The sequence below is a fragment of the Apostichopus japonicus genome, chromosome 22 (genome assembly GCF_037975245.1).
Source record: "Apostichopus japonicus isolate 1M-3 chromosome 22, ASM3797524v1, whole genome shotgun sequence".
NCBI classification, from domain to species: domain Eukaryota; kingdom Metazoa; phylum Echinodermata; class Holothuroidea; order Aspidochirotida; family Stichopodidae; genus Apostichopus; species Apostichopus japonicus.
The window spans coordinates 4,394,247-4,418,270 of NC_092582.1; the positions used below are offsets into that span (position 1 = coordinate 4,394,247).

Below are 24,024 nucleotides of genomic sequence, written 5' to 3' on the forward strand. Positions count from 1 at the left end.
GGCCACTTTATCGCGTTCATAATACACTTTACTGAGAGATCGCGTCAACCTAACTTCCTCCTCAACGGAGGGCGGGTAAGGGTTAGGGGGGGGGGGCAACAGTACAACCAAAAAACTTATTGCAGAGAAAAATGATTACGAACTTGAAGGAGTTTAAACTTGAGCGTAGCCTTTTTTTCCCCAAAAACACAGTGGTCAGGTTTAGTAATTATGGTAATTGTGCTTTAGAGTTGTATGAAAATTGCCTGGCCAACAAAAACATTTAGCGCTACAATTTTTAGATCCATATTGAAAATACTCTTCAGTTATAATGATAATCACCCGTCTTACTAAATCAAGAACAAAAGACATGCCTTAAATAAAGTTTCATGATTATAATAATAATAATTCTGAACAAATAAACATGACACTTACTGTTTCACGATATTCGGAAAAAAAAACATTCTGACATATCAATATCAATCGCGACAGGCCGGATGGGAAACTGGTTGAGTCATGTGTCGATATAAATTCTGTAATTTTGAAAAGAATGGAACGCCGATATATAGGTTTCAAACAAACATCGGACCGTTTATTAGTTAAAAATGAGGGTTTTTATTCTTGTCTTGCTGATATTGAGTATATCTGTTATTAATTAATAGAACGTATTGGGTTTAGCAGTTATACATTCTGATGTACAATTGAAGCAAGTTGATATTCCCCATGACGTCAAAACTGAATGGGTTTTCCCCAATAACAATTTGTATCAGATGATTAGAGATTCGTTAAAATTTCAAATATTCTCATGAGCTTGTGCCCACCCATGTTGCTTTATACATTTGAGTTATCATTCATGTTTATTTTTCTCTTTCTTTGAGTTTAATAGAGCGAAGAGAGAAGGGGAATGGTGGTGAAATATCTACGTGAAGTCTTTCAATCAGACGAGCCGACGGACTTTGTAGACTATCAAGACTATGTAAGTATGGACAGGATTACCCGGGAAAGAGGGTCAAGTGGCTATATATATATATATATATATATATATATATATATATATATGTGTGTGTGTGTGTGTGTGTGTATTTCATGGCTCTTCGTTTCTATCATTCGTCAACCGGATATGTTCTAGCTATAATCTGTCTGTTCCCTCTTCCCTTTTCACTCTCCTCATTTCATGCTCGTTTTCCCCTTCATTGTCACTTTTTAATCAATCCCACTCGCGAGTATCTCCCCCCCCCCACCCCACCCACATATCCTATTCTAAAGCACTAATTAGCCGCTATACTTATCTTGGTCCTACTTTGGAAGGGAGATATGAATAAACTGATTTTTGACGGAAATCCATCCTTCGTATTTCATTTTAATTTTACCTCTTTTTTTTTATTTTCATATAATTTTTGTTACAGTCCTGGAGCCCTTGTAAGGAGATACCTCCCGAAGATGCTTTTAAAGAAGAGAGAGCGTCTTACGTTTTAAGTTCAATCAGAAAACCCGAGGGAGCGTGAGTAATTTATCAAACAGTTTGTAGAAATAAAGATTGTAATGTGAGACTTTATTTTTTGACTTATTATTTATTTATATTTGGCTGGTTTGTTTTCCACATGTCTTCACAATATGTTGATTTTTTGGTTTATATTAAAACAAAACAACAGTAAAGAGAAGGTTAACTATATATTAGAAATATGCAAACTATACACAAAACATGTATACCAGCATATCCCCATTCACAATATATTGATTTTATGGCAACCTTTTGCATTTGGAGTCAACTATAGAATTTACATATCCGATTTCCCCCCAGGAATAGATTAGAAAGATAACATTAAAGAAACAGTGCATCTGGTTGAAAAATGTATATATATATATATATATATATGTATTGTTTTCTCGGAAATCGTTATAAATGCAAATATATGGATAACGTCTGCGGTTACCAAACATGGAAGCTTTCATTACCATGGTATTTGGTGGTGAAATGCTTGTATCATTAAAGGTTTCGATTGACACAAAAAATAACATGAAAATATAAATATGTAATCAATGACGTTATACTTAATCCATAAATTCAGTGGATTATAAACTGACATCGTAGCCGTAGGACGAGTCCATCTAAACTTGTCGCCTCCAGATACCGCATTATCTATATATTTATATATATATATATATGTATATATATATATAATTGCTATATATATAATTACTATATATAGTTATAAATATATATAAATATAAATAGACATCGAAATTCAATAAACTTAAAATTACACCTCCGCCCTACCAAAGGTAATAAATAAATAAATGAATATCGGATTTTATTTTAGTTCGCAGAAGCTTAAAGTGTTTTCGAAGAAGAATTTTCTTTCTTGATTATCATATATACATTTAGATACATGTTGATTCCTACTACCATCATATAATTTGATGTAGAATCAACTCGGTCTGTTTTTGTCCATCTGCTGGTTAATCTCGTTCAGCATTTACAGCTAAGGTAGAATGTCAGCTGACCTATTTACAAATAACAAACACAATAAACACGTCACTGGTGATGGAAATCATAAATCGTTCCCAAAAATCACCTTTTCTTATTATAATACTAATCTCTCATGTTTCCGGAAATTGTCTGTCACAAAATCGAATTGCGAGTTTAATGCAAGTCACAATCCCTTTCTCGTGTATATTCTACACGTCTGGTTCTGGTTTCTAGGCGCTCATGATCACATTCTTAATCAGAAGTGGTAATAGTACACATGATTCATGCACCGCCGTTGGGGGCGTTCCCAATGTAACACACATTAACCTTAATCTACAACCAGTGTTAATGATATGAGGAAGAATGGATTTTTGATAGGCCTTGGGAGAGGCAGAGAGCATTGGATGGGAGATGGTGTGGAAAAAAAGGTTTTCTGAAAAGAACAATATGCTGGAATGTGGTGGAATATATAATATTATTGAAACTATATATAGTTAGTACGTAATTTGCCCACAGTGCCTGATTACGTAAAGACTTTGTTTTTCCTGTTCATATCTTTCAGACACCCTAATGCTATTTCTTCCCTATGGAGTATCTATTTGCTCATGTAAGCCTCCGTGAAGTAATAGAAAGCTTCTTAAACAATTAAAACAGTATCACCCCTTTTCCCCTTTTCCCCCTTTCCCCCTCTTCCCCCTTTCCCCCCTCTTCGCCCTTCTTTCCTCTTTTCCCTTTCTTTCCCCTTTCTTGCCCCTTTCTTGCCCCTTTCATGCCCATTTCTTCAACATTTCTTCCCCCTTTCTTCCCCCTTTCTTCCCCCTTTCTTCCCCCTTTCTTCCCCCTTTCTTCCCCCTTTCTTCCCCCTTTCTTCCCCCTTTCTTCCCCCTTTCTTCCCCCTCTCTTCTCCCTTTCTTCCCCCTTTCCCCTTTCCCCATTCCCCTTTCCCCCTTTGCTTTATTCAATCCCTCGTCTTTAGCAACTTTTGTTGCTTTTTATGAACTTCAAGCGTCATTAACATATACAGTATTTCCCGGTCAGGTGAGTGACGATATAAACCAGGGATGCCTCACGAATAGGGTCCATCACGAAATAAGAACCAGTTAAAATATCGGACAACGTGTACCTGGAACAGTGGACAATCAAGTGGCCTTCAGTGAAATAAATTACATAAAAACGAAATGAAATTTCGTCACCGGTGAAACTAATGCAGATCGTAGTGTCATTTTGATATGAATTTTCATTTATTGTTTCCTCCCCTTCTTCAGGATACACTGGGCGGGGTCACATACTGCGACTGCGTGGTACGACTGTCTAAGTGGGGCTGTGCAAGCAGGACAACGAGCCGGCAAAGAGGTCATCTAAGCGATCACACTTAGCTCCGAATTAAATAGAAGTACAGTGGTGTTGTTGGTGTTTGAGTGGTGGAGGAGGAGGAGGAGGAGGGGGTTGTGGGTGAATGTTAGGGCCAGTGATTTAGACGTGAATTAAAGGTATTTCTCTAATGTGAATAGATAAAATTGTGTTGATCTTTCCTTCGATGTTATACGTTTTGCGTGTGGATTGTTCTGACGTCACAATAGATAATAGTTGCTTTATGCCAGTCACGGTATGAAAGTATTAACGCGATAATCAACGGAGGATGTCATAAATCTTATACTCTATTTCTTATTATTGTTTACATTATTTATTTGGATGGGATAAAATGTTATTAGTATAGCTTATCATTTAGGGGTCCCCCTCCCTTTCTGTTAATCGAATTAAGAAGACCAGACCTTAGCAACACTATCGGCCGAGTTTCGATTTGAGTCGGGTGGCGCTAAGTTGTTTAGTATATGCAGCCGGTTTTGAGGTATTAAGACATTTTGCATCAACAAAAACAGATGGCCCATGAATCAAATATTCCGGCTTGCAAAAGAAATAATAACAATCAGTGGTAAAAATTGGAGAAAACTAAATTGTGCCATCGTAAATATCGCAAAACGTTTTCGCAATACGACAACGCCTTGTCTTCAACTATAATTTCGCATTTTGCCTCAACCAAAAGAAAGCGTTCAATAAAAGAGTTAAGATTTCCCCAAATTTCTATCGAGTGGACTGTATCATCCATGTCTAAAAAATACCCTCTGGTAAGCCCCCCCCCCCACCTCTCCCCCGCAAGTGATCTTCAACAAAGATAAGAAAGAAATTAAAATTGGTTGCCTTAGTAACTCTGTTGTGTAACCTTACTGTAGAATAAATAACATCTTTAAAAAAAATGTATTTTAAGCTTTCTTATACATAAAGTCAAAAAGCTAAAGCAATTTTCATGTCTATTCTATAGGGTATGCAAACTATATATTTACATATTTATAAAGAAATAAAAATCCAATCGCCCAAAAACAATTGTCGAAATTTCTTTTTGTAAATTCCCCACAGCATGGGTCCTGTACTTGTATGCAGTGGCATTTTATACCTACGAAAAACAGATAAGGGGGTGCTTTCTGAATATTGAAGCAGTTGACAATTCATGATAAAAGATATAACCGTTACTAACACCGAAGCTCTACCCGTCGGCACATGTATTTGTTGTTCGATTGTTGAGGTGATTTTCTTTTTTTGATTTTCTTTAAATCTCAACTCTCGGAGAGACATGTTGAGAGGTCAGAAAAGCCATTCGAACACTAAATGTACATAGAAAAACTGAAGTTAGTTGCTAAATGATATACGGCTACCTAATCAGCTAATGTACAACATACAACACCAAATTACTTTCTTACCACAAATTTGCTAAGTACACTAAAATGGCCATAATATTTACTCTAAAAAAAATTAAAGAAATAACCACTTTGCGAACTCCTTTGACAATATCTTTTGTTAGTACATTGATATGGTGTTTTGTAAAGATTCTTGATGAATTAGGAATGATGCGAAATGGCGGCTGGAAAAAAAATATTGCAATAGGTTTGTACATTTGACTATTGTCAAGGGCAACGTTGACAAGAGATCTTTGTCACGCTTCCCTACAGTGTTAAAAGCATCTATGGACCCGGGAGATATCTATGGAACGCGAAAACAACCACGTAAAAGTCGAGTTCCATAGATATCATTTGGTCCATATGACGGCAACCGGATCAATAAAAATGGATAAATAAGAGGCAGAAAAGGACATCAGGACTATAGTTTCCCGAAAGCAGTATAGCTGAGTGACCTGGCTATACGTCTACGAAATGTAGCAAACTTATATAGAAAGAAAGAAAGACAGAAAGACAGACAGACAGACAGACAGACAGAAAGATTATAAGACAGAAAGACAGACAGACAGAAAGACTATAAGACAGAAAGACAGACAGACAGAAAGACAGGCAGGCAGGCAGAAAGACAGAAAGACAGAAAGGCAGGCAGAAAGACAGAAAGAAAGACAGAAAGACAGACAGACAGGCAGAAAGACAGACAGACAGACAGGCAGGCAGGCAGAAAGACAGAAAGACAGAAAGAAAACAAGAAAGAAAGAAAGACAGACAGAAAGACAGACAGAAAGACAGACAGACAGACAGACAGACAGGCAGGCAGAAAGAAAGAAAGAAAGACAGACAGACAGAAAGAAAGAAAGACAGACAGATAGAAAGAAAGACAGGCAGAAAGGCAGGCAGAAAGACAGACAGGCAGAAAGACAGACTGACAGATCCGACGATCCAGATAAACCTTTCTCAGTCGTAAATGTTGAATAAAATATACATTTAGATTTGACGAATTTTGAAGTTTTTCGTCTAGTTTACAAGAATTAATGAAAGTTCACTTGAGGATTACTGCAAACAAAAAACGAACAACAACAAAAGAATTGGATTTTTTTTTTAGATTTCCCGAGAGAAATGAAACTTGATTTGTGAATGCAAGTGTGGCATTTATCTAATTACGTTACATTTTGAGAAACTGTATATGTATATTGACAATACAATAGTAAATAGGAATAAATAAGCATATACAATGCCGCTACGTGACGAACGTGGTTGGTAATTGTGTATTTGTAAATCCTCCCGGATATGTTAATAAACTTTTAGAGCAAAAAGACTGACAGAAAGAAAAAATTAAGATAATTTTTCTCCTAAAAGCTATCCAAACATTTTGGAGCCCATCCCATGAAAGGCTTTTTTTAGAATTACAGTGTTAGCAATTTCGTTATTTCGCACGCTGTTTTTGATTTGCTTTGTACCGGCTATATTTCTTAACAATACTCTTCACAGAAGTGGGTAGAACCACTTGAGACATTACCCAATCTATTTGTTGTGAACTCAGTAGTGTTTCCTGATTTTGGGAGGTTTGATGACTTTCGCGAAATTGAGTAAGAGAACGGTTGCCTTGGCAACGTAATTTCTCCGCGGAAGTAAAACGATGTTAATTGAAAGATAATGCTAAAACGGTTTCATTAAAAAATCTCACAAAACTGTCTTTACTCACTTTACGACAAACATCAGGAGCCGCGGATTGGAATTATGAAAGAGGTAGGGCCGGGGGAGGGGGCACAAATTGAGAAGGGCAGGGGGCATTTCACCTTAATCTGAGGCGACAAACCACAAAATGACCGCAAAATTTTCCCCCCAAAATGAAACCTCTGTTCATTCCATACCGTAGATTCCAGTGTTTGAGTATATGTATTTGCAACAATAGGACACTTTTTACACTAATTAAATTTTTTTAAATTCTCAACAAAAGCGCGCCCTGCAAAAATATTAAAATGGGTAATTTTCCTTAACAGAAATGAGCAATAAAGATTTAGTTATGAAAAGGGGAATCATACATGCTTTTCACTAACTTAGGGAAAGGACATAGTATAAAGATAGAGTTCAGAGTTTATCATAAATATAATGATATATCAATCAGGCTATAAGGCTAAGCTGATAAGAGCATATTTCGTTACAGAGCAAACACGTTACTATGTCCAACACGACATCATTGATCACACAAGCAATACTTTGATTGTCCAAGGATATAGCACTATGACGAAGAATGTGCATAGGTCCACGGTGTGGGGGGGGGGCGCAAGGGAACATTCCCTCACTCCCCATCGTCACTTGCTGTGGAATGGTTCAGTCAGGGGTATTTACTAGCTTGCGTGTATAGCTGATTAAAGAGCGAATTGAAGTCGAATTATGCCTCAGAGATGCAACATTTGAGGACTAAACATTTTATTTTATTTTCTATTTTAGAATCCCCACACCCCGTGCATAACATTCGGCTTCAATGGCCCCAGGGAAACATTTCCGACCTTTATCAATTTCTTGATCCGCTTTTGACCTTCCAAGCCTAAATACTAGGTGGGAAATTTATCATTTCCCCTCATATACACCCACCCAAGCCCACCCAAGCCCACCCAACCCCACTCCTGCTTTGAAATCCTGTGCACGCCATGTCAAGGATGAGCTTAAAAGAAACGGTTGAGTTGAAAGCAGGATAAGTGTTGCTTGGTAGCAAGTCATTTCTGATTTGGGGTTAGGCGCACAACCACACTACACGAAGACCCTATCATATGCATATTCCAATATGAACAAAATAATAAGAAATAAATAAATTAAAAAAAGATCGAACGAAAATGATAACGATGAAAGAAATTGATGACAGATCAAATATAGTTTCAATATATTGTACGAGGTATTCGTATTCCATTTATAGATGGTTTTGAAAAAGAATGAAATAAATCTTTAAATTAAATAAATATATGATAACCTCTATTCATTCTTTTTTTAAGGTATCTTTCAATTCTGAAAGATATAACTCGAATTAATTACTGGAATCTTAAAGTCTCAATGTGTGTTTGCCAAATTTTTACTTCGACCTTTCCAGCTTTCTGCCCTTAAAGCTCAGTGAAAATAACAACGTTCTTATGTAATTATATAAGAACGTTGTTATTTTCATATTAATAATCATAATTTTATTGAATTATCTCTCGTTAAACATTTTGAGCTAAATAAATTCGTTAGTTTTTATAACCAGTCCGTATAGATTGTAACAAACTTCATTCAAAATTTGCAAGCCCCGCCCAACAGATCATGCGCAAATCAAATCTCTCTGTTTTGTTTACGATCGTTAGACCCGTGTGCTAGCCTGTTTTAGGTACATTCTCTTGAACAGTATATATTTTTCTTTTGGTCTTACCGATGCTGCTTGCGAAATTGTGTCATTTCCTTCCATTGCAAGGAATAAAAGGGTGTTTTCAGACGTTTCCTCTGTGAAAATGGCGTCAAAAAAGTGGACGATATATGAGTATATATAGGTTACATTTGTGTAATGAACATGCTGATACTGGCGGTCGCAGTGATTTTACTGTATCGTTCGCGCCAGAAGGGCAACAGAAAATAAATTTCTTTCTTTCGTTTGCGACAGCTTTTCTCCATTAAACCCACCTGGTCAGTGTGCATTTAGAATAAGAAACATTGAATCTGCTTCCGAAGTTTGTTTTTCAAAATTCATCAACAAACATACATTGAGACTCTAAAATGAAATTCAGATATCATAAATTTGAATCGAAGTAAAACTTGAAAATGTAGAATAATACTTGAAATAATAGCTAATACTGCTTTTAAAATGTTCAAAACCAACAATTTGCAGACTGGCAGATAGACAGACAAACAGACAGACAGACAAACAGCAGAGTTTATTTTTATTCTCCCCTTTATTGAATTGATATTGATAAATTTGAATCACAGATCAACTTATTTCAACTTACTTGGTTACTAGGCCTATACATTGTTGCAAGTTTGTGTGTTGATTATCTGCGCATAATATGAAAACACTTCCCTTGTCAATCACATATAAAAGTTATAACCTGTGCGTACGTAAGGCATGTTGAGTAATGTAGCGAAATGGAAATTTTGCAGTTGGAATTGGTTTATATAAGAGAACGGAAACACCAAATACATTATGAAAATGAATGAATCAAGTGATTAATTTCTTTGTGTTTGACATTTGTGATGATTAAAGGCATTGAAGACTCGCCCAAACCGCGTGCCGCCCTCTGAAAAAGTAAACTTTCCGTTGCTTGCAAGTGACGTTTTGTTCGTGTCGCTACAAAATGCAGACAGTGATGAAACGTGATACCTTGTTATCTTTAGCTGGACCTGATATGTCCTCGCTGTATCGTTTATGCACTGTGCTGTGGGCATCGACCGCAGCTGTATGTACTGACTGTACACTGGTGTCTAATTACCGACTGTAGCAAGCTGTGTGTGTGTATTTTCTGGGATCGATGGTGGTGTCTAACACTTCTGTTACACCTCATTTGAAACTAGGTCAGATTACCGGCATTAGACGTTTCTTTTTGCGCGAGTCTTCACACCCTTTAAATGTTTTACTTTTTTTTAAACTGTTTTTTTTTTTGTACAGCTCAGATTTAATAATGTCGTCATTCTTTGTAACAGCCAACTTTTACGATATAAAATGGTTCATTTTCGTTTACTCTCAATACATCGAGAAAATAGAAACTAAGAGCTACATTGTACAGGCAGAGAAGCTATACAACTACCAGTGCCAAACCACATTTTATGCAATTTGCTCGCTGTGGAACGCCAAGAGTGCAAAGTGATGAGATGAGGTAAGGAGAAAGAGAGGACATTATATAAAGGGAAATTCTACATATATATAGTATGTCTGTATTCACCTGAATGGGGACACTGGTTGACGAGGTAAAGCCGTTTATAATGTGAACTTTTAGGAAATATAGGCAATTTGTGATAACCGTACGTTGACGAATTTTGTATACCCGTTACCTGAGGCTAAAAGCCTTAAGTCACGAAATTATAGATTCTATATAACGTTCAATATAAAAATACAACCTTTAATAATAATAATAATATTATTAATAATAATAACAATAACAATAATAATAATATTAATAATAATAAATGGTACTTATGAGGCGCAAAATCTTCCGAAGAACTCAGAGCGCACAAGGACAAAAGGACACACACGAAAGAAATCTATGAATCAGAAAAAGCTTGACGGAAGGGATGTGTCTTCAAATTGCTTTCAAATGAGAAAACGTAGGAGTGTTACGAAGGCTATTTGGAAGTGAATTCCAACAAGCCGGGCAACAAATTTAAAAGAACGTTCACCGGCAGGCGTAAGGTTAGCCCGGTGAATTTTGAGCAGTTTTGCGGAAGAGGAACAAAGAACGCGTGGTGGTTGTTGGTTAGTACACAAAACAGACGACAGATATGGTGGAAGAGTACCCTAAAATAACGGTAAACCAAAACAGCCAGTTTGTAGTGGATACGGAATTTGATAGGCAGCCAGTGAAGCTCAAAGAGGATGGGTGTAATATGCTCATGCTTCCTCTTCCTTGAAACAAGGAGGGCAGCACAATTTTGAACCCTTTGGAGGCGACTCAATTGATCAGCAGTGATAGCAGTCAAGGTGTAGTTGCAAAAAAAGTTTTCAACCAGTTCTGTATAGACATGCATATGATACATATAAAATGACTTAATTTACAGTTACAGTATCGCTTAAAGTCAAAATAAAATGAGATATTGAGAGAAGAAGTTGATTCTGATATCATGGAATTTCGACTGAGCCTTTGAGTAATATTATGCTGTTTTATTGTGTCAGTAGGGGTCGGCAGTGGCGTCGATAGTAGAGGGCTCCGGAGACATTTAAATAACCAGCCGCCCTTTGTTTTCCTAGTCATATTATTAAAATGATAAGAAATTGTTCTTGATCCCATATTTAATCGAGTCCTCTAATTGGCGATGGGCGCCCGAGCTGTAGCCTATGAAACCCCTTCTCGTGACTCCCCTGGCGGTCGACATTATGGTCTTGGCCTGTCCACCGTTTCATTTCTGTAATAGAGTTGTAGGCACCGTAGAAATCCTCTCCCTTAAGTAACTGTAAACAAGTTTCACGCAGTATAAACCGAAGTTAAAATCGACATTTTACGGAAACAATCTCGGTTGAAAAGTCTATTGAGGTAGGTCTTCTTAGCGGTGATAATGCTGCATTTATAATTCAGTCAAGGTCGGTTTAAGAAATCTCATAAACATAATGAAAACTCTAATAAACATTATCAAACATTTCGTATCTGAAAGCCGTGAATTTGAACCAATTCAATTAGGTATAAACCACAACTTTATGCCAAGAGTCCTCTTCAATAGCTTTGGCTTCTACCTGTTTTACCGTCCATGACGTTTAAAACCTCCGACAGCGCCACCAAATTAAATATATTCACTTCAGAGTAGTTAGATGATGTTATTGTCAATTTTACTATACTTCAAGGGATGAGTAACCACAGTGGACACTGCCGAAAGTTGACAAATTGTTATTGAACTGAATGACCGTTGTCTTAGACGATTAGGCCCGGCGTTTTCCTTTCTTCCTAAGCTTCTCCTTGACCAGACTAATACGATGGAATTGGAAGGAAACGTCATAGGTGACAAGCTCTATATACTAAATAAGAGTGTAACAGTGGAAGATTCTCAAGTATAACACATGTTAGTTTACAGTAACATTTAGCATCACGTATGCTGCTACCTCATTTTGAGGCCATTGTCCCACCCATGGAATATCAAATTTAATTTCAGCGTTCCATGGAAATCACTACATCATTCCAATTGTCTGTAAGTTGCCTTTCATTATGACATCCATAGACGCATCGAAGACGAATTCGACGTTCCTTTTATCTGTTGCATTGGTATAATGATGATAAATTCCCCGTTTCCTGTTTCCATTTAGCTTTAAAAACTGTTTACAGATGAAATCCCTGCTTTCGTATTGATCATGAAGACCTGTTGGTAAAAAAAATAATAATGATAATACTATCAATTATAACGTACATGCAATCCATGGGTGTTTCATATCACATGGTTATGACAATTATTGTCCGCGACTGCGAACACTGCCGCTACGATGCCGCTACGCTGTCAAAACATACCAACGTACACATGCGGTAAGCGCATAATTGCCACTTTTCGGTTTAAGAACATATCCACAGTTTTGAACTCTATCGAGCTAAACGGTTTGAGATAATACTGTAACACAATTTTCAGCACAAATTTGACCGCGTGTGACCTTTGAATTCTTTTCATCTCGTGATCTTTCACCGTTTATCGTTAAACATTAACAGTAAAGCTAAGTTTCTACACTGGAGTGATATTTTCGGTCATTTCGTTCTTGCGGTAAGCCCACAATTGCCAATTTTTGGTTAAAGGACCTTTGACACTAGTGACGTCAAGGCAGAGGCACACACAGTCCATGCCAAGGAATACCCCCCCCCCCCTCCCTTCGCTATCAAGTCTGAAGTTTATCGGCCTTACGGTCGGGAAGGAGTTTTGGGCAATGTGGTTGTGAACACATCTACCAGCACCCACTCATACTCACATAGTACCCCTCCCGGCTCCAGCTCACCCCGCCCCGTCCCGGCCCAGTGTGATTGTATTATCTACTCTCGTTAATCTACAGTTTTATTGGGGGGGGGGGGTGGGGGTGCAAAATACATAATGATTTTCTATAAGTTACATAACGCATACAGCGAATATATGATGCGAGTTTCTTCAGAGTGGGGAGGATTGCGAGTTAAATGTTTGCAGGGCAGAGAGCAAACCAGAGATGGTGAAGAGGTGACTGACCTTTGTATTCCGGGAAGCAAACTGTGAGTGGAGTTCGTTTAATTTTTTCGGCGAATATGTCTGTCTTATTGAGGAACATAATAACAGGACGACTTCTGAACCAGGCACTGTTGCAAACCGAGTTAAAAATAACCTTGCTTTCCTCAATTCGATTCTGTAAAATAAAAGAAATATAAAAAATATTAAGAAATATATTTACATTAGTTTAATATGTTTCGTTTAGTTTAGCAGTAATATCTTGATATAATTAATGTACTGCTAACTCACGTAGTCACACAAACAGCCCAAAAAAATATGAAAAGGCAAATGAAATTTCCCTTTATTAAACTCATTTCTTGTTGTTTATTTAGGTTCTTTCTCGCATTTGATTTGAATATTTTACTAAGACGATGTGGGTAGAACTCGGATTCTTTAACTTAAAGACGGGCGATTGTTGGCGAAATAGGCGGCGCTGTTACTCAAAAAAGTTTTGTGCCAGTCACAAAAACCCGGATGTTAATTAAAATACACACTGGTAACAACTACCACAACATTGTGCTTGTGCGTGTATGGGGCTCCGACAATGATCTAGTGGGTATACACACTTCATCGAACGTAGTGACATGACCACCTTTTCTAAGGAAATCGACAACAAAATATAGGAGTATTTTACAAAAAAAAATAATTGGTAAATGTTCCCAAGGAAAAGATTTGGAAATGCTCTTAGGAGACCATTATCACATGGATTCGATGCCGCGAGGAGTAGAAGAGAAACAATCAGGAGGCGAAACCTTACGCAAGTTTATCGTCTTCATGCTCATGACGACTGGGTCTCACAGAAGGCAACATGGGTAGTTGAACAAGGGAAGCCTATGAGTAATGCGGAGTTTGCTAATCACCTGCTGACAGATCATGCTCACAGGTAAGTGAATTTGCTCGATTAATTCATAGTTATAATAGGCCTATATTTACTCTCAACTTTGACTTGAGTTTATTTTTCAAACAAAGTAAATCTTAGGATATAGCTCTAATATAGCCTATAGAATATTTTGAGATGATTATACTCGTGGGCAAACAGTATAGTGATTATGCAACCAAACTAAACCGCCGTCAAATCAAGAGAATCAATGACAAATTTCGATGCAAATAAATAAATATAAATCTTGCAAAGAAGTGGGGAATCCTCTGCTCTGAGTAAAACCTTATATAAATTGTTTATTCTCTGTTTAATTTAAAGTACCACAAAAGTGAAAAGAATTCCATATATGAGCATCTGTCATGATGACGTCTCACATCAAGGCGCCCACCTGTGATTTTATTCCTTGAGTAAGGGAGAGTTTGTTTGTCAAAGGTCAAATAACCTTTACAATTTTTTTTTTAAATTTTAAATATTTAAATTTTTTTTATATTTATTTTGTAATCAGTTGAGAAAGATGATTATTGAGAAGGGAATTTTAACGGTGGAATTTGGAATAATCTGTCTTCTTTACTAGTGTGACATTATCTATACTAACACCACGGAATGTATATCTTTGGAGGAACTTCGATAGGTTTAGTGTACAATTAACAAATGGAACTTATAATCCACCGTACCAATTCTGATGCCATAGTGATATTACCAGTTATCAAAGACAGTTTTCACTTGGCACACGAAACTTGGCTGAAGCATTAACTGTCGGTATTCTGAACACTTTCATCAGAAGATATTTACTGATATAGGCGCCCATGCACTGGAACAAGATCGCAGAGTTAAAGGTATAGATAAAAGAAACAGATAAATTGATACCCTCTTTGATTAACTTGCAGTTAAAATAATTCTTAATATATCTCGTACTGAAATATTCAAATCTTGATCTCCATTATCAACCTTAAAGGGATTATTGATCCTTTAATACTTTGTGTGTCGACCAAACTTAATATCCCCAGGCATTATTGATAAAAACAAATGAAAAAAAACCCAACAAGGGCTAAAAATGACAACACATCTCGAGCATAAACAGAGACCGAAGTTTGAATTTATCTTATCGCATGCCAACTCTTGTGGGAATTTGATACCGTTCTTTGACGCTACTATATACAAAAAGATATATAGGTATATGTCAATTATATAAACACCTATAGGCAAAGTTGGGAACCCAGAATAAATCGAAACGTACTCTCGCGAACTCCACATACATGCAGCGAATTAGCAAAACTAACTATATATGCCTGATTCTTTAAAGATAAGTTGAGTAAACTTGTCATGGGGATCAGAGGGATAAACGGCGATAAAGTTCCCGAACAAAATCTAGTCCGATATTAGCCGAATACGTCAAATGGGTATTACGTCGGATTACGATGATAATATAGTGTTGTCAGTAACCACACCAAATGAATAAGAAGAAGATGAAAAAGAAGAAGAAGAAGAAGAAGAAGAAGAAGAAGATGAAGAAGAAGAAGAAGATAGAATGATAATAAAGATGAGTGATGTTGATGGTGGTGATTGTGATGTTGATGATGATGGTGATGGTGATGATAATTGGGTATTATTATAAAAACTATTCATGAAACCCCCGCTGGGATGGCCATTACACTTATTTCATTTAACGGTTATTTGAAGTTATTAGGTTTGTTCTTAAATTTCTGCATGGCATGGCATGCACAGACCTATATTTGAGTGAACTGTTGACATGGTTTGTTAGTGTACGCATTCTTCGCTCCGCATTTTGCGCTCGAAAGTATCGGCACTTCACCAAGTATTGAACAAATATCGATGTTAGGAGGTTATCAACCTTAAAACGGTCTTGAATAATTTAAAGCGTAACCAAAAAATTAGTTAACCACTTCCTGGATTGTTGGATGCAACCCGTATACGTACGGCTTTTGGTTATGATTTTATGTCCACAATCCGAAACTTGTCAAATACACAAGGGCATCGAGAGCCCAGTTTGGCCCAGGGGACAATTATGACACCGGTCCTCATATTATGAAAGTCTCTATTGTTCCTTAATTTTATCATGAAAATGAGAATATACATTATTCTTTATCTAACATTTCCCGAGGGTCCCCTAATTGGCCTATATAGTGTATCCCTTTCCCTGAGCCTCCCTCCCTTCCTCCCTCCCTCTAGCAAAGTTGAAAATACACGAAGTAGGCTACTTATATAAAGATACACCTTTGTAAATATAAGTGGGTATGTAGTAATACTTTATCATGCATGTAGCCATTTTGACTTGTATGCGCTTCCAAATTGAATACCGTTTTCATATTTTAAACCAATATCCAAATATTAACAATCGATCTCACCGTTCTGTTGTCTTCTCGGAGGGTTAAATCGTACTCGCTTAACGCAATAATAAAAAGTAAGGCCGTGACGTCATCGAAACAATGGATCCATTTCCGCCTTTCTGTCCTCTGTCCACCAACGTCAACGAGTCTATATCGGGTTTATAAGGAGAAAAATGATTTTATATTCATATATATTAAATATATATATATATATAAATATATATATATATATTAACTACTACATATCTACTACGCGGTCAATTAAAATTAATATATATATATATATATATATATATATATATATATATATATATATATATATATATATATATACATATATATATATATATATATATATATATTAAATATCTACTACATATCTACTTCGTGGTCAATTAAAACTTAAAATGCGCTTAAAGAAGTACTAATTACCTGAATGGTGTGTTCTTGTATTTGAACCTTGTTTCGGCTACACCCGTTGTTTTCAGTCGAGCACGTACAATGTCGTGGTCTGTTGGAGTGTATTCCGGATCGGATATTCTGAATATTTCGTTAAAGAAGCTACAAAGAAGGAAATCAAGATTAAACTATATTTATATCTTTCGATAAAATATTAAGAAACTGTGAACATCGCTGGGGTGCTGAGCATATAGACTGCAATATGTTAGTGTAGGCTCATTTCGTACTCTATTGAAACTCAGACAACCTCCTCTCCTAACAGTACGACGATAACCAGAAGGTGGAGCCTCTATGGTACTGTCCCATCATCCCGATGGTACTGGTCAACGGTAGCGAGGGTATCGACTGGAGCACCAAGATACCCAATTACAGCACCAGGGATATCGTCATATATATCGTCTATATATATATATATATATATAGTGATAATATTGATATTGACCGTGGATCGAGTAACACAGTGCTTTGTTACTGGGTGAGGATACTATATATATATATATATATATATATATATATATATATATATATATATATATATATATATATATATATATACTTACTATGATGTTGAGTCATTGAGTTGGAACTCACTGGAACGGTTAAAACAATGATAAAACCCCCTGTCTCTCCACATTCTGTTAATAGCATGAGCCATATCCACGGACAAATCAAGAGCCCCACAGTCTACCAGGGATGCGTGATCGAGGCAAAACTTTGCGTCCGCCTGTTAAAAAGCAACAATAACGAAACATGAACGCAGCGAATAAGTTATTCATTCAATATTTTAACTCCGTCGCTTCTGTCTTGACTATAAGTGTCAAGATAACTCGATTTTGGCCCTATATATCCAGTAAAAACCGAGATATAGTTATCGTATATTGTTGGTGTATCATATTAGAGTTATATCTCATAAAATAGTTCCTCTTTTTAAGGTTCAGTTGCTAAGTGACATGATTGGACCATTATTTTTGTTTATCTCAGATAAACTTCATAATTTTTCCCCTATACGGTAGAGTGATATTCCAATCTGATTGAATTCTTTTTCCGAACTGCATGGGGAGGTGTTCTAATTGAACACTTACAACTCGTTGGCATATTGTCATATCTGTCTATTTTAATGTCACGTTCAATGATGCATGTGACATAGCATCACGGTAAAGGCATAATTTAAATCGTCCATTTTATGTGTTTTTTTTCCTTCTTCCTGTTGTTATTTTTGGTGTATTCTATAGGCGATACTCTTTTCTCTTTGTTTTATGGAAACTGTAACGATGCCACCTCCCACTCATGTCGAACATCTATCTTTATCTTTTTTTTAAAGTATTTATTATAAAGAAAACAAAAACGTCGTGTCAAAAAAGTTCACGACAACGTTTTAATGTGTATTAAATAAACAATCTCTCCAATTTAAAAATCAATATCGCTACAATGTAATGCATGTTATCAGATCGATGCCACTCTTATGTCTCAAGTGGGTACATTTTGGGAAGATTTTGGTACTCGAGGGAAGAGATTCAAATCATCGTGATGGAATTAACACTAATCCTTGAAACAAATCCGGACCCATAAACGTGACAAGGTAAGAAAGGTAATCCCATATATGGTCTCAACTTAAAGGTGATTGTTAATTAAATCACCATTTCACTTCCAAAGTGAAAATTATGCTGATTTAGGAACAACATATATACGATTTCTTATAGGATGCATAGAAGACAACATTCAGAAGTAATGATGAAGAGCCAGGGAATATATATATATATATATATATATATATATATATATATATAGATATATATATATATATATATAGATATATATATATATATATATATAGATATATGTTGATACTAGATGAGACTAGTGGAACACTAGTAGTTGTTGACAACTACTAGTGTTCCACTAGTCTCATCTAGTATCAACATATATTACGCTCTGTCCAATGGACATAGAGCACTCTGCGCCAAGATAGACGCCAACCTACTCTATATATAGATATAGATATATATATATATATATATATATATATATATATATAGATATATAGATATATATATATATATATATATATAGATATATATATATATATATATATATATATATAGATATATATATAGATATATATATATATCCGTCAACTCATGAGCAGTTAAATATATGTTGCGAAGAAATTACAATCAAATTGAAGTGTATAATTATAATTATTTTGTAAAAATGTCTGGGCGTAGAATCAAGAAAATAATTCATTACAGGCTAAATAATAATCACTCGGCGAAGCTGATGATCCTTGAAGCTTCTTTGATTAATCGCGTTCTTACTTGGAGCAATAACTTGATAAATTAATTTACAAAAAAAGTAGTCGTTAGCTATAGCAATTATAAATTAGGCACGAAATAGGCTTTAAAATAAATGTAGTTTTTATTTTAATATAATATTGGCTTTTCTTGTCACCACCCCCATTCGTACTATACTTTACACTATTTATTATATTATTCATTCCCACTATACCGTAATAATTAATTTACTAAAAATTCACACCATATTAAACAGAGTTCATCACTAGTCAATATTCATTCCCACTATATAGCACTATTCTTTTCACTACCCTATTTACACTCTTTTGCACTATATCGTATATTGTTCATCACTATTCATTATCACTTTACAGCACTCCTCATACCACTATCCCATTTCGCACTATTTTGTCCACTACTTATTCGCACTATATCGCACAATATCACACTATTCATTTCACTGTTTAATCGCACTACATTGCACTGTATCTTTCACAAGCACTATTTCGCCCTATTATTTTTAACTTTTATTCGTATACTGTGTAATTCTATATATTTATCGCACTGTTTACATTGGTTTATGTTGTAAAGTCATCGACACAGAATGTCAGAAACACCGTCAGTAATTAACAAAAAATTGCCATTTTGAGTAGTTTCTGTCAAACAATGGAACTGCACCTGTAACGCAGCTTATCAGGAGGACTGTACATAGCCTCGAGCAGGACGAAAGGATTCGTTGTTCCTTAACAACACAAGGCGCCTTGCCGTTTTTGCGCGTAAACAGGCGCGTATGATATGATAGGAGTGAAGGACCGTAAGCAATCTATAAAACTCTGACAGTAGATGTCCGAATAGTAGCCAGTGTCGATGAAGATCAGCTTATGAGGAGAAGGAAAGTAACTCTCAACAATGTTATCATCCAAACCTAAGCAAATATTCTCAAATTTACCGTAACTGCCCGTAAACTGACAATTATATGCAAGTCCAGTCCTAGTGATCCGTTCCATGACAGTTCGGACTATAAACGTGCAGCTAAAGTTACCAAGAGTGCAAATATTTGGGGACGGGGATGGCATGTCCCTCCCTTTTTTTTCGTGTGGGTGGATACTTAAGCACACCCCGCCCACCCCCTATCCCTATACAAACACAATTGTTGTGCCTTGCAGATGAACAATGATGGTTGTCAAATGCAAAAACTACATACTGGATCATTGAACTGATACCATATCAGCGGTTGGGGGAGGCCACTCCAACAAAATATCCTGCAATCACGCAAGTCAGTTTAAGTGCCCCTTTATGTGCCCCTTAGGGTGTGCAGGGGAAGTGTATGGGAACTACGCATGCGTGGTAGCGGAAACAGAAAGCACGGTGCAGTAGTATAGTTCAATCGAGAACGCTCAGGCACCAATTTCAAAGTGTTTGTTAAAAGCTAAACTTTCAAAATTAATTGATTTTTTTAATCTCTCATCGTCAAATAAATCTCTCGCGCAATTTTCTGATAACTATACTTGACTGCACTCCTCAGAATGTGGCATTTCTGACGTCAGAAAGGTAACTACAGCCTGGAATTCCAGCTTGAAATTCCCGCGCTTGGGTTAGCCTAACGTTAGCTTAGGCCATTGTGAGTGTCTTACTTTCTCTTTGTTACATATATATACTGTGCGTGCACCATACGTAGACGTGTTGCACTAAAAGTTGAAAAGTTCAGATGCAAACAAGATCGGAAAAGTTGAAAACCTTTGCAAAAATAAGAATTTCTGTGATTAGCAAACTTACCACACCTGTCGCTTCTTTCCTGCATATAAATATGATGAACGCGCTGGCATTATGTATACCTCAACCACAGAACAACATTCTATTTAAATATATATTTTGTATAAAGAATCAAATGAAAAGTACTTACCTCTCTATCACAATCTTGAAACTTCATACCGAGTTTTTCCATTCCACCGAGGATTGCCCGCAGTGATTGCATGACATTTGAAAATACAATTAGCTTATAAGTCATTCGTTCACAGTCGGAAAATCCAATGTTATGAATAATTCTGCAAGAAAGAAAAAAGGGTAAATCATTTCAAAGCATTAGTTACGTTAGAATGAAAGAATTTAGTATTTGACTGAGGATTTGATAGATTAAATTTGGAATAGTTTAGTTCACCAGCAAAGCACGAGGAAATTCAATGCGAGCTTTCTCTTTTTTTTGAGAAATTGCCACTTTAAATCGCGATGTTAAGTAGCTATATTTTTATGGGTTAGGTTTCCTGATTTCAACTTTGGGACAAACAATTGGGTCTTCAGTCTGAATGTAAAACAAACCCGTTTGTGTGTGGGTGTGGGTGTGGGTGGGTGGGTGGGGGTGTGGGTGTGTTTAATTGAGATCTGCAAGACTATACATAATATAACTAAGTGTTGTGCGACATATTTTTTCCGAGGTTTAATATTCGAACTCATCACAAACTTCTTCGAAAATGTATGTGTAGACCTTATTTTATGATGCCTTTCTTTCTTTTTACGGGGCTTGAAACTTTGCTTCATATCTCCATTCTATCCACTATCTTCGGGGATCCACGTAACGAAGTTCTTTCCTTCATATGTTATTAATAAATAACAGACTCTGTATGATACAATTGTGTAACATTCAACGATTAGTATCACATACGTTATGCTGCTACACTCGAACAGCAGCACATCGCACGGGCACCGTACGTGACAATGTAAATTAATTGAAGTCGTGTCCCGTTTGAAGAAAAAAAAACGAATTATTGAAATGATGATTCCTTGCTAAAATAATGACATTGGTTAATCAACACATCTTGTCCAAACTCTCTAATTATTTTCTATTTATAGTTGGTCCACGGAGCTTATAATTCAATATAATCACTTTGTGGATTCGTAATTGGGTTTTCTTCTTGTATTGATTCCGTCCAGTTTTCGACCGTGACATTCAGCAGATGTCAAATATTTCCGCTGTGAATTGGCTGCTATTAATCGCCTGCAGCCAGACACACTAAATGGGGTCATAAGTTTAAAAAGAAAGTTCGTATATAGAGAAATTTTATCCCTAAAAGGGACGTAAACATAAGGGGGGGGGGCATTGCTTGAGGTACCGACGTCAGTAAGGACAAACCATTCTTATTTAAAGTTAAGATCGCTACGGTTACCACAGGAATTATGAATTCCATGCAAAGAAACAGTCCAAAACACGTCAAAGAAATGCAAGTATGTTGTAAGAATATTCTAACCTTTATCGTATGCAGCGGTTTTTGTGCCACTGTAAAAATCGTTGAAAGTTCAAACTTGTTTGTATAGCACCTGTGGTACTCTAAAACTGGTCACATGTATCATGATAATGCTTGTACCGATAATATTTGAATGGCAGGCTCGTACATACGGAGATGGAGGGGGAGGGTAAGGGCGAGACGGATTTGCATGTCCCTACGATATGCTGCACACTCAGCGAACTTTGTAATGAAACAAACCAAACATCGGTATCATCACAAAACAATATAACGAAAGAGGAAGTAGAACGATAAACGGGTAACAGCATAAAACAGTGCTTAAGTCTTCTATATATATCAATACTAAGAGTTTTCTTTTCGAATAATATTTAGAATTGATGATCGATATCAAACGTCCTCAAGGATCGACTTGCATAATTCTACTAGGAACATGTATGCCGATAAAAAATCTTGTAGTAGCTGGTGTTGCACGAAGAGTTAAGTGTTCAGTCAAGTACAAGTGTTTTTAGCATAGAATGAATTCTTTGTCTGCCTGCATTTACATCACTAAAATACTCCTATTTATCCGCGAGAACGACAGCCTACGTATGTGGCTCATAACGCTAGGCCTAATGCACTTGTACCAAACGTTCGTTAGGCTAGCCCTTGATCAGCATGTGGATATGCAAGTGATAACTGTCTGGCCGAGCTGATTGAACAGAGAAAGTGGAGGAGCATCAAGGCGTTTGCATGAACAATTCAATTATACGTATGTGAGTGAAAAAGAAGTAAAGCCTGTTTTGCTTTTGCACACAATTGTCAAACTTAATATTCAGTTGTATGACCTGACGTAGAAAGCAGGCAGGCTTGACCGGTGAGAGAGAGAGGGGAAGGAGGGGGGGGGGACGAGGGCTACAGACCAGTGTCCAGTGTCAATTATGGGGCCAGGTAAATATAGAGGGCCTACAAAAAGTATGGGATAAGGAATAGTGTATTCCAATTCGTAAAGGGAGAATGTCAATCATTAATTCGGTTTCCATACTTCTGATATTTCATAGATTTGCAAAATTCGTGCTCCTAGAACAAGTTTATGTTGTTAACATCATATTAAGAAAAATTGTTGTAACATTGAATATATTACGATAGTATTGTAAATGTATTAATAAAAGTGTTGGCAAATTGCCGATAAAATAAAAAAAAAAACCTGAAAGCTTTCACGTCAACAACTAATGGCTTCGAAAATACAGGGGAAAGCTGAAACTAGTGGGTTAAACACCTCTACTGGATATTTTTGTATGATCTGAAAACGCAGATAAACTGATAACCCGAGACCTACTTTGTAACTTCGCAAACGGCGAGAGACATTCCTTAGAGGTTTTTAGAGTCATTCAAAATAAGATATGATCGTATGCAAGATACAAGGAGTAGGTGTGAAAATGAAGAGGTAGTATTATGTGTCTTCTGCGTTCGACAGATTAATTCAATTATGTTAGTGTCCCTACGTAAGGACACCATAGATAATACATAACAATGAAATGAAAACACGTACACCAATTTTCAAAATTTGTAAGAAAAGACTACAAATAAGACACTGTTCAATTAACGATGTGACGTAGTTGTCCTCAGGCAAGACGGGCACGCATCTTATAGAGTCTTTATGAGGTTTTTCCAGGTTATGTTGGAAGATTCGTTAAATCATTAAATGTTTGCTTCATGTAAGTCTACACATCCAAGGTTAAAGACCTTGCGTAGTTAAGAACTTAATCTAGCTT

At 36.4% G+C, this 24,024-nt stretch overlaps 2 protein-coding genes across 3 annotated transcripts in view; one reads left to right on the plus strand and one right to left on the minus strand.

The window, feature by feature from the left end:
- The window catches only part of LOC139963716 (amine oxidase [flavin-containing] A-like), a 33,820-nt gene extending 29,022 nt beyond the window's left edge, over window positions 1-4,798 (plus strand). The window contains exons 10-12 of one of the 2 annotated variants that reach the window (XM_071964799.1): window positions 866-955; window positions 1,386-1,480; window positions 3,715-4,797. In XM_071964799.1, coding sequence (XP_071820900.1) covers window positions 866-955; window positions 1,386-1,480; window positions 3,715-3,811 — 282 coding nt within the window. In that variant the 3' untranslated portion in view covers window positions 3,812-4,797. Of the gene's footprint in view, window positions 1-865; window positions 956-1,385; window positions 1,481-3,714 lie in introns of both variants that reach the window. The other variant, XM_071964800.1, reaches the window with a different exon arrangement.
- Window positions 4,799-8,077: 3,279 nt separating this feature from the next.
- Window positions 8,078-24,024, minus strand: part of LOC139963337 (guanine nucleotide-binding protein G(i) subunit alpha-like) — a 36,065-nt gene continuing 20,118 nt past the window's right edge. The window contains exons 4-9 of the mRNA XM_071963975.1: window positions 20,938-21,079; window positions 17,304-17,467; window positions 16,717-16,845; window positions 16,303-16,432; window positions 13,039-13,192; window positions 8,078-12,198 (exon numbers count right to left, since the gene is read on the minus strand). Coding sequence (XP_071820076.1) covers window positions 12,011-12,198; window positions 13,039-13,192; window positions 16,303-16,432; window positions 16,717-16,845; window positions 17,304-17,467; window positions 20,938-21,079 — 907 coding nt within the window. The 3' untranslated portion in view covers window positions 8,078-12,010. The remainder of the gene's footprint in view (window positions 12,199-13,038; window positions 13,193-16,302; window positions 16,433-16,716; window positions 16,846-17,303; window positions 17,468-20,937; window positions 21,080-24,024) is intronic.